This window comes from Polyodon spathula, chromosome 4 (assembly GCF_017654505.1).
Source record: "Polyodon spathula isolate WHYD16114869_AA chromosome 4, ASM1765450v1, whole genome shotgun sequence".
NCBI classification, from domain to species: domain Eukaryota; kingdom Metazoa; phylum Chordata; class Actinopteri; order Acipenseriformes; family Polyodontidae; genus Polyodon; species Polyodon spathula.
Window position 1 is genome coordinate 61,419,382 of NC_054537.1, and position 12,157 is coordinate 61,431,538.

General features: G+C 40.1%; 1 protein-coding gene across 1 annotated transcript in view; it reads right to left on the reverse strand.

The window, feature by feature from the left end:
* Nucleotides 1-12,157, reverse strand: part of LOC121314705 (integrin alpha-9-like) — a 133,778-nt gene that overhangs the window by 36,045 nt on the left and 85,576 nt on the right. Inside the window, exon 18 of the mRNA XM_041248247.1 lies at nt 4,195-4,342. Within this exon, the coding sequence (XP_041104181.1) occupies nt 4,195-4,342 (148 nt within the window). The remainder of the gene's footprint in view (nt 1-4,194; nt 4,343-12,157) is intronic.

The following is a 12,157-nucleotide window of genomic DNA, read 5'->3' on the forward strand; positions in this document are numbered from 1 at the left end:
CCTTTTTATTTAAAATGAGCCTATAGTTAAATGTATTTGTTACTGCAGGTTTGTTTAAAAACAAAACACTGTACGATCCCACAATCCCTCAGTAACCTTTGATGGCGAGATTTCCCAAGGTTGGTCAGATTTGGAAACAAACACTGAAATGCTTTTTGATTTTGGCAGCTAGCCGTGGGTAGCCAAGCCTGCAACTGCAGGCAGTGGAAACAAGGCATGAGTCACCTAACTGCGCTACAACACCTCCTACTGGCCAGATACCCAGTGACCTAGGGCAGACACCTACATGGCTGGCCCTTGTATTCCAGAGATCAGTAGCTTGCCATTATCCATTGTAAATTAATATGTATATACAAGTATTGTGATTTGCAATTCAGACATATCCCTGCACTGAGGTCATCGGAATATATTTTAATGCAAAGCAAGAAAAAAGGGAATTAACAAAAATCTCTCCAGTTTTTGACTACACAATTTGTAAATTTTAGAAAGCAATCTAAAATCAAAAGGCAGTAACAGAGCACATTCTTCTAACTGAAAGCAGATGTTGGGGGGGGGGGGGGGGGGGGGGGGGTCATGAGCTCTCTCAAAGCTTTCTAACGCTGATCAGGGCTGCGCAGCACTGCTACTCTAGCATGAGCCTGTGGCATAGACCGATTGAGCCTGTAGTTTTGGTTGTACACAATCTAAGCCATTCACTGACGGGGTTGTAAAGGAAACAAAAGGTGACCTCTATCTCACACAAGGTCATAAGCCTCAGTTCCTTCAGCTTAAACCAACACTATTCTTACTGGCGTAAGACTATCCCAGCCACTTCACTAAAGTGATAGCCATTACCCACTGTCACAATTCTAAGTGATGGTGTGACAGGATAGTGTCAGGAAGCTGCAGAAAGGGAAAGTGCCAATATAAAAGGTTAAATAATACAATACAATATTTGCGTTCCAATAAATGTTTCTCCTTGTCCAGGCTGAGCCATGTCTTCACTGGACCATCTCACAAACTCCTCCAATAAAGTTTGTTTTTCTTCCTTTATATACATGTGGCCATTCCCCAATTAACACTCAATTACCTAAGCAGAGAATGGCAACATTCCACACATGTGGTTAATTCCATTCCTGCCAAATTTAAATTCAAAACAATATATCTTTATTTACATAACACAAAACCCACACTATTTACACGTACCAGAGCTTCCTAAACTCACTTCTCAGCACAATTTCGAAATGAACTAAGTGAAAGAGAATATTCTTCTTTAAGTAGACTTCACTTTACAGTCCCCTTGGAGAAACTCCATGAGATGACATCTCTCAGAATAAGAAACTCCCTAGACACAACGAAGAGTATATTTCTAATAATCACCAGCACTGGTTTTCCACAGGTTATATCTCATAGTTGTGTAGTGTTTTAGCACTAGTTCATGCTGGTTCACAAGATGATAATGTTGTGTAAGCAAATGCAGTGAGTTTAACATTTGATGCTATCAACCAAAATGTGCCTTTGTGTTTCTTTCCAGATAACTTTCTGCAAGGTCATCTCAAACATCAGCAAAAATTGATTATCGCCATGTCGAAAGACTCCAATATCATCTGAGGGTTTAAGCCACTACAGTTACACGAATGTTGCTCTCTTCATTGGAATTTGATGTATTGATTCAATCTGCTCTAAACATGTGCTAGGCTTTAATAACCAGAAAAAAATCAGTAGACACCAGTATGTATTCTAATTGAAAACTATTACAGTTCAACGGCTGCTGCAATTCCTAGCAATGCAGGTGTTAACTAAGTGTAAAATGAGATAGTGATTCCTCATAAACATTCAGCCTTAATAAACTAGAGAATGTCAAAAGAATGAAATAGTGCTCTTTGAGATTCTATTGAGAACTTGTATTTCTAAAGAAATGGTTTACATGTTACAGTACCTGCTGTCCGCTCATTCCTTAGAAACTAGTAACAACAAGTCATATACGAAAAGAAAAAAATTTTTTAAAGCTTTGTCAAGCTTTATCAAAACCAGTATTTCAGCATTAAAACCATATAGAATTGAATGACTGCATCTGTAAGTTACCAAAGTTCTGTACAGAAATCAACAGTTATATTTGTATTACCAGGGTTGTATGCTGTTTGAGCTACTGTATTAACCTTAGTAGGGCTTAGCAGAGCTACTGGTACGACTACTTAGCAGCTCTACTAAGGATACAGCATATTGACCTGCTTTGTGAGTTGAGCAAATACTTGCTCATGTTGTCCTGTAGTACCGGCACTGACACTTGCAGTTGAATCTCTAATTTCCTCATTAACTGGTCATCTGTCGGCCATCTACATTTTAAACCATCTCGCTGAAATTAATCTAGATCCTGACCCTTTTTGCCACTTTAGGTTACAAAGAAAACAAACTAGGAACAAGATGATCTCCCTGCTATAGAGCACAAGGAGCTGAAAGCAGTAAATATCATCTGATACTTAATGGACTACAAAGTAGGCACCAAGGGGAACTTATAGTTGGTCTTTGATTTTAAAAGTGAAAGGTTAAGCCATATATTTAAGAACTCTGCATTGTTTTGTGAATGCAGAGTAGATACCAAAATATCCACGCTGCTATAATTACATACGATATCTGTTTTGAAGTTAACCCTGGTAGATTTTGGCAGTCTGCAATGCCAAGTGCATTTTTATCAGCATATCTTCTTACATGACTGAATAGAGATATTCCCGTAATTAACAGAATAAGTTATCTGGAAAAACCTTATTTTGTTTACACGCCAATTTATTCTTTATTAACTGTTAAGGACTTGCCAATATCGGGACTGAGCCGTTATCAGCATCTGTTATGTGCATACGCCTGTGCATCGGCTGTGACTAGCAACTGATCTTATCAGCTCTCAAAGATGATCATGGTAAGTATTTGGATATGAAAACTGTTAAGTAAGTGGTGTTAGTGGTTCAGTAAGTTATTTTGTTAGAGAACAATATGTTTGTCTCGATAAGGAACCTTTATCCTATCATATTTATAACACTGATAAAGGTTGAGTTCCAAAATTCAGTGCTAGATCTATATCTATATAAAGTCTGAATTAGCATTGCAAGGTACCTTGGATATAAGGTACACACTTATATAAAGAACCAGTATAATGGAACCAAATAAAATCGTATTAAATCCTGATAAAATTCTTCTTTTACTACGTACTCTGATAGTGCATAATTCCTGTTATTAAGCACACACCGCGATGGCACTCAGTGGTCTGTGCTGTGCATATTGCGTACTTGTAGGCTTACTTCTTGCTGTTTGAAGTTGACCTTGCTCTCTATTACTGTAATGTATGCAGTATTATCATGGCCAGCACTAAACGATCGTCAATTTCACTTAAGGACAAACTGTAGATTATTGGAGAAATCTTAAAGAGACGAAAGCAGACAGAATTATGTTGTCAAAGAGCCCCATTTTAAAAATCAGGAGTCGCTAAGGTATTCATCTTAGACCTTGTCCACATTAGAACAAAAAAAACATTGACAAACGAGTTCAAAACCGATTTACATGAATCCTAGGCCAGCAGCGTTAGAGTGTCTGGATTGCCTTAATGAAACCGGGTTAGTTTAACCCAGCTGTTGTTGAAAAACACACTTCCCTGGATGACTGTATCCCAGAAACCACTGTAATGTATACACGTTCTTCTTTCTTTTTTCCCCCCTCGTAAATGTTGTTGTTTATTTTAATTCAACACGGGAGCAGAACGGGTGAGCTATGAGAAAGTTCCCAAGTAATCAAAAAGGGGAATAATTCGTATGGCGGGAAAAATGCCCATGCAATAGTAAATCAATTAGATGGGCATTTGCACAAAGGGAAAGTCTGGAGTGGATAAACCATTCTTTAATTTAATTAAAAGGCGAAATAAAGACCTTTAACTTGCTAATATGTGACGTGATCTAAGCTAATATAAAAAGTGTTTTGGACACATTTTAAGTTTTGTGTACTACAGTACATTAGCATATTTGACTGTACCAATGGAATATGACAAGAATAAATCCTCCTGTATTTTAATTCGGGCTTGTCTTTTCTTTATTCACTGTGTGTGCGTGTGTGTGTGTGTGCGTGCGTGTTTTTATATATATATATATATATATATTATATATATATATATATATATATATATATATATATATATATGAACTAAGCAAGCTAGCTCTTCTCGCCCCCTACCTTCTGCCACATCTTGATGAAGTAGAGCTCTCTGGAGAAGTTGAAGTAGACATTGGTGTCATAGGCATCGTCCCCGGCATTGGACATGGATACGTTGAGAGAGATGTTCTTCACAGCTCCCAGCGCCAGGTAGGGCCTGGGGTCCACACTATCGGGAGGAAGGGGGGAAACAAGAAACAAAAGGATTGAAAGAAGTCCCCATCCCAGTCCCATTATTACAATTGCAGGTGGACAGAAACTGGTTTTTGATGGGTTCGCTGTGGTAAAGGAAGCAACCTGTGACAACATGAAAATGATGCATAGAGGCAAGCGAAAAAAAAAAAAAAAACATAGTGTAGCTTGAACCCAACTTGATATTGAAACAAGCTGAAGTCTACTTTTACAGTCAATGGAAACATGCATACTCGAATTCAGTTGATTTGGTTTTGACTGAACACCGGTCCAACACCAAAAAAACACAAATTCCACAAAAAACTGCACCTTAACTTTCCTGTATGTTTCTGCACAAGCAATCGATAATGGGTTTGCCTACTCCTGTCATTCACTTGTGTAACAGGGAGTTTGTTACGTGTCGTCACTGAATAATGAGGCACACACAGAGCACTGGGTGCTGACACGCCGCACAGGCATGTAGATTAAATTCAACACAGAGGTGCTGTGTCTAGGGTACCAGCAATGGTAGCCCTAGTGCTAGATTTAATAAAGAAAAGGCAAGCGCTAGCTCACCCTCCCCATACATTGTTTGGGATCAACCCCCTCTAAACTAACCTACTGCTATTTATCCCAAAGTCACGGCATCCTCTGGCCTGTTTTGGACGGACTTGGCTGAGCAAACACCTTCATGAGCACCGTCTTGCAATTGAAGGGTTCCATAGTAGTTAATCCTGCAGAGTAGACATTATCCTCCTCGCTGTCAACAAGCGCAAGCTTTCGCACAGCGCCAGTCTTTGTAGCAATGGCCATGCAGCAGCCTTTTGAGCTCCGCAAGGCTCTGCGGGCATACCTCCCAGCCAATCCAGACCACCCGATCAGCTCAGTGCCAGGCGAGCCTAACTGCTCAATTGGTTGCCCAGCAACACGTCTCCTGTTCTGCATCCCAGTTGCACACATTTGCGCAGGAACCAGCGACAGTGCCCTCCCTGTCACAGCTTGGTATAGAAAACATACTGACTTCAGTGAGGGACTTGACCAGACATACTACATCCATCAATGATAAATAAAACTTACAGAATAATAAAAACAGCAACTGAAGTTGTACCCTCTGTTTTTCTGGGTTATCTTGAGATGAACTACTTCGACCATGACCAGGAAAAGCCTTTTACCCATGAAGAGATGACATTTGTTCAAGCATTACGCTCCATTGCTTGATTCTGGGCACCAAGTCAAAATCTGGTTTAAACTGAAGAAAGGTTTAAAAAGAAACCACAAGGCCTCCTTTCAGAAGGTAAAGGTCATTGCTAAACGAAAAAAAACAAAAAAACACTGAAAACCTCTTGGAAGAATATCTCTCCATAATATTTCATATTATATTTCAACAGTCTGCAGTTTTGGTATCTAAATTTAACAGAGGAATGTCATAAAATCTGCTTTTAAATGGAAATTAAATTGAGCATAGAATTATATAAAACATTTTAATGTATATGTATAGAAATAATACACACAATACTACACTACTATATATATATATATATATATATATATATATATATATATATATATATATATATATATATATACAGTGCCTTGCAAAAGTATTCAGACCCCTGACCAATTCTCTCTTATTACTGAATTACAAATGGTACATTGAAATTTCCTTCTGTTTGATATTTTATTTTTAAACACTTAAATTCAGAATCAATTATTGTAAGGTGACACTGGTTTTATGTTGGGAAATATTTTTAAGAAAAATAAAAAACTGAAACATCTTGCTTGCATAAGTATTCACCCCTGTGCTGTGGAAACTCCCAGTTTGCACCGATGAAAGAAATTGCCCTAACGAGGACACAATTACCTTACCATTGGCCTCCACCTGTGAACCATTAAAGTTGCTGTCACATTTTCTGGATAAAAACCCCACTGTTGAAGGATCATTGGTAAGGCTGTGAATATGAAGGAAAATGAAGACCAAAGAGCATTCTACAGAAGGTAGAGATAAAGTAATACAAATGCATAGATTAGGGAAAGGGTACAAAATAATATCCAAGTGTTTGGATATCCCAGTGAGCACAGCTGGATCAATAATCAGGAAGTGGAAGCTGCATCACACCACCCAGGCACTGCCAAGAAAAGGCCATCCCTCAAAACTCAGCACTCAAACAAGAAGGAGACTTGTGAGAGAAGCCACAGAGAGGCCAACAATCACTTTGAAGGAGCTACAGAGTTCAGTGGCTGGGAGTGGAGTAATGGTGCACCAGTCAACCATATCAAGAGCTCTGCATAACACTGGCCTGTATGGGAGGGTGGCAAGAAAGAAGCCGTTACTCAAAAGGTACCATCTGAAAGCACGTCTGGAGTTTGCCAGAAAGCATGAGAGTGACCCAGCTGCGATGTGGGAAAAGGTTTTGTGGTCAGATGAGACCAAGATAGAGCTTTTTGGCCAAAACTCAAAGCACTATGTGTGGCGCAAACCTAACACTGCCCATGCCTCAAGACACACCATCCCTACAGTGAAGTATGATGGTGGCAGCATCATGCTGTGGGGATGCTTCTCATCAGCAGGGACTGGGCATCTTGTTACAATTGAAGGAAGAATGGATGGAGCAAAATACAGGAAAATACTGCAAGAGAATCTGCTTCAGTCTGCTAAAAAACTGAAGCTTGGGAGGAAATTCACCTTTCAGCAGGACAATGATCCCAAGCACAAGGCCAAAGCAACATTGGAGTGGCTCAAGAACAAAAAGGTGAATGTCCTACAGTGGCCCAGTCAAAGTCCTGATCTCAATCCCATTGAGAATCTGTGGCACTATTTGAAAATTGCGGTCCACAAGCATCGTCCAACCAACCTGAACAACCTGGAGCAAATCTGCCAAGAAGAATGGGCCAAAATCACTCTGACACTGTGTGCAAAGCTGGTACATACTTACCCCAAAAGACTTAAAGCTGTTATTGCAGCGAAAGGTGGCTCTACCAAATATTAATGTGTGGGGGTTGAATACTTATGCAAGCAAGATATTTCAGTTTTTTATTTTTCTTAAAAATATTTCCCAACATAAAACCAATGTCACCTTACAATAATTGATTTTGAGTTTAAGTGTTTTAAAAAAAAAAATATCGAACAGAACGAAATTTCAATGTACCATTTGTAATTCAGTAATATGAGAGAATTGGTCAGGGGTCTGAATACTTTTGCAAGGCACTGTGTGTGTGTGTGTGTGTGTTTGTATATATATATATATATATATATATATATATATATATATCTATATATATATATATATATATATATATATCGATATATATAGCTCCCATTCTTGTTAAAGCTTCAGTCATGTCAAGATATACAACTCACATTAGTAATAACTCTGTGGCAGGATGGAAACCCTGCTCGTGTGATGTGTGGGTTGGCAATGAGGGGATTAAATTCCTCCCTGCCTGAATACATGTGAGAATGTGGCTGGAGCCTTAACTGAATGATGGATGGTTAATTAGGCTCCAGCCACATGGTATACAGAAGAGAAGAAATCATTTGTTAGTGAGTGAACACTGTTGTTTGTTTTACCCTGTCACATGTGGTGTCAGAATGGGATAGCACCCCTAGAGCCTCAGAACAGAACTGCAGGTTTAAAAAACAAAGGGTGGCCTTAAAGATGACCGAGACAACTAGCAACGGCTGAAGGAAGAGGGGGCTCCATGGTGCGCAGCTTGTAGGGAGTTTGGGCACCTCCGAGACGTGTACCCATATGAAGACCCACAATTTATGGAGGCCTTCATGAGGTATGAGGTGGAGTCAGCCAAGGAATGGCTCCGCCTAAGGTCCAACCCCAGCCACCAGCCCGTCATTGTAAGAAGGGCCCTCTGCCTTCTACGTCCCCAGAGGATTGTGGGTCAGATGCCCTCCTCGCCTGCCTTGAGGACCAAGGTTGGTGCCTCACCTGCGGGGAGATCGGGCACTTGGTGCAGTGCTGCCCCCTCAAAGATCAGGAGGAGCTACGTCATTCTGAAATGCCTCGCTTCAGTGACCAGCTGGCTGGAAATGTTGCGTAGTGATTTTTATATAGATTGTATATATTGTATTTTTCGTGTTGTGACTTTTCGTTATGTGGAATGTAATAAACAAGAACCAAAATGGCTCATTTCCCCCCCCCATCATTTTACAACGCCATTTCCATGTTTGTTTTATTTGAAGTGTTCAAAGTTACATTTTAGTTTTTGTTTGCTTGTTCAGCTACAAAAAGACACAAGGAAACCTCTGTGTCTATGGCCACTGTTTTCTGTGAAGAAACGGCAATGGCAAAGAATGAAAAAAAGTAAAAAATAAATAAAATGTAGTGTCAACTTTATGTACCGTTTATTACAGTAATAAACAAAACAACCTTTAACTTAAACGGCTATTTGGCCTCCTTTGTTTTGTAGTTTATTCACGGGGGTAAAGCAAGGCCTACACAACGTGTTCTTTACTCCTGGACATTTTTCTACTTTAATGTGTTACATATTGTGACGTCTTTCTGTAAAATAAAGGCACACACAGGGGCCGCACCCTCCTGCCCCTGCTGCTATGCTGTCTCTGCCTGCATTCTGAGCAATATAATGGCTTTTATTAATTTTTGAAAACAAACAAATATCTTACATAAGGAAAACAGCTTTCAGAAGGTGGGCAGTGTTTGTGGAACTACAAAATACGCTAGGAACATCAAAGCATTATTTGCTTAGCAACGGGGCTAACAACCACGAACCCAAACAAACCAGCCACATGGCGTTGCCACTTAGTTTCAATGGCTCTACGGTTTTATTCAGTGATGAACCGAAAAAAATGTTTTGTAAATATAAAACTGCTGTACAGTTATGTTTCTACAAATGCATATTAAAGTTTTTTTCTTGTGCACAACGACTGCCTTATTATTATTACTATTATTACTATTATGATTAACATCAGTGTAGCTACAGTGCCGTGAAAAAGTATTTGCCCCATCTAATTTTTGGCATTTTTGCACATTTTTCACATTGAATTTGGTCAGATCTTTTTGTGGGTTGTCGTAGTATACAGAGGGAGTCTGAGAGAAAAAAAAATGACACCAAAGTTTGGTGCTTCTTTCATTTGTTTGGTGTGCAAGGTAATCAAAAATGCAGTCTTCAGGTGTGAAAAAGTTATTGCCCCCCCTAGTTAACTCAACCCAATTAAAGGGATAATTAGGGTCAGCTGTTTGAATATTTTGGTTAACAATCAGGCCTGATTTGGGCCAACCCTGCCCAATATAAATCTGACTAATTTTGGCCCTTACCATCAGAGTGAAGTTGTCAGCACACAGGTTCTAGAGGCACCTCATGCCACGATCAAAAGAAATTCCTGAAGACCTCCAGAAAAAAAAAGTTGTTGATGCCTATCAGTCTGGAAAGGGTTACAAAACCATTTCTAAGGCTCTGGGCCTCCACCAAACCAGTCAGCGACACATCGTCCAAATGGAGAACGTTTGGGACAGTAGTGAATCTTCCCAGGAATAGCCATCCTGCCAAAATCTCTCCAAGAGCCAAGCGTAAAATCGTCCATGAAGTCACAAAGAACCCTAGAACAACATCCAGGGATCTGCAAAGCTCTCTTGCCTCGGCTAAGGTCAGTGTTCATGACTCTACCATCAGAAAGACAGTCGGCAAAAATGGGATTCATGGCAGAGTAGCAAGGAGGAAACCACTGCTCACTAAGAAGAACATGAATGCTCGTCTCAAGTTTGCCAAAAAGCACCTAGATGATCCTCAAGAGTTCTGGAACAATGTTCTATGGACAGATGAGTCAAAAGTGGAACTTTTTGACCTACATGGGCCCCGTTACGTCTGGCGAAAACCAAATACTGCATTCCACAACAAGAAACTCATACCAATGGTCAAGCATGGAGGTGCTAGTGTCATGATTTGGGGATGCTTTGCTGCATCAGGACCTGGACGACTTGCCAACATTGAAGGAACCATGAATTCTGCTCTGTACCAGAGGATTCTACAGGAGAATGTCAGGCCATCCGTCCATGAGCTGAAGCCGAAGCGCAGCTGGGTCATACAGCAAGACAATGATCCGAAACAAACAAGTAAGTCTACATCAGAATGGTTGAAGAACAAGAAATTTTTCTGAAATTTGGAATGGCCTAGTCAAAGTCCATACCTAAACCCCATTGAGATGTTGTGGCAGGACCTGAAACGAGAAGTTTATGCTCGAAAACCCACAAATGTCACTGAGTTGAAGCAGTTCTGCAAGAAGGAGTGGACCATAATTCCTCCACTGCACTGTGAGAGACTGATCAATAACTACAGGAAGCGTCTGGTTGCAGTTATTGCGGCTAAAGGTGGCGTAACCTGTTATTGAGTCTAAGGGGGCGATTATTTTTTCACACTGGGGCATTGGGTGTTGCATAACTTTCTTTAATAAATAAATGAAATAAGTATCAACATTTTGTGTTATTTGTTCACTCAGGGTCCCTTTTATCTAATATTAGATTTTGGTTGAAGATCTGATAACATTCAGTGTCAAAAATATGCAAAAATGCAGAAAATCAGATAGGGGGCAAATACTTTTTCACGGTACTGTACATAAATATAAAACCTTAAATCAGAGTACCATGATGAATGTTTAATCGTAGCAAAACATTTAAATAACTTCTTGTATGCTGAGATTAATTACTACAGTACATTACATTCATATGATGGGGTGGGCATAAAATAAAATCTGTTACTTCTCACAATTCTCGGACTCAAAATGCATCCAGAGTTCTACATTGCTGGAATCCTAATGTGGACATCTTCACTTCAACACAGTAAGTTAACATTTGTTTATCTTGTTGGTGAAATCTGGACCCATTCTGCCTTGCACATTTCCTTCAGCTCAGTCAGATTGGATACACAATGCTTGGCTACAGATTTTTCCAGATCAGTATAAACATTTCTTTGATTGAGATCTGGTAATTCCCCTAAACTAACCTAGTGAAGTCCCGGCATCCTCCTGGTGACTCTGGCCTATTTCTGACAGCCTCACCCAGGCATTGCCTTCATAAGCACCATCTTGGAGTGGAAGGGTTTTGTGTTGTAGTTCTCTCCATGGAGCGGACACTTTCTTCCTCGATGTAAACACAGCAAGCTTTGCTCAGCACCTGTCTGCATAGCTACGGTCATACAGTAATCTCGTGCCGTGTGCAGCCTCTTTGGGCACGCCCCCCAGGCAATGCAGACTTCCCCAATCAGCTCAGCTCAGGACGAGCCCACCTGCGCAATTAGTTGTCTAGCAATGCGTCTCCTGTTCCATGTCCCAGCTGCAAACATTTGCACAAGAACCAGCGACAAGGTCCCTTCTGTCACACCGTTCTAAAATTTTTAACTTCATTTTCTTCAAGAATTCTAGAGTTCTACATGGATGTATGCTTTGGCCTATCATACTGTAAGATAAACTGTCTGCCAATCAGCCAACGATCAGATGGTATCTTTGTACTTTGTAAAATGTTTTGAGACATGGCCGCATTCATTCCATCTTCAGTCACATCAACGTCTCCAGTCCCTGAACAGCTAAAACACCCCCATATCATAAAAAAATTTCGCCTCAGCTTACATTCTCTGAATATACGTTTTTTGTAACTGTTAGCACAAGGCACCATTAAACAAAACGGTCCCAAAAGATGGCTGTTCATACCTTGGACTCATCACTAGGTGGCAACAGTATGTGTTACACTGATAAGTAAAAGAGGAGCAATTTGGACATGGTTACATATATGACTTCCAGGTTTACTGCTTTATGGCACTATTCAATCAGTATTTCAGACACATTCTTTGA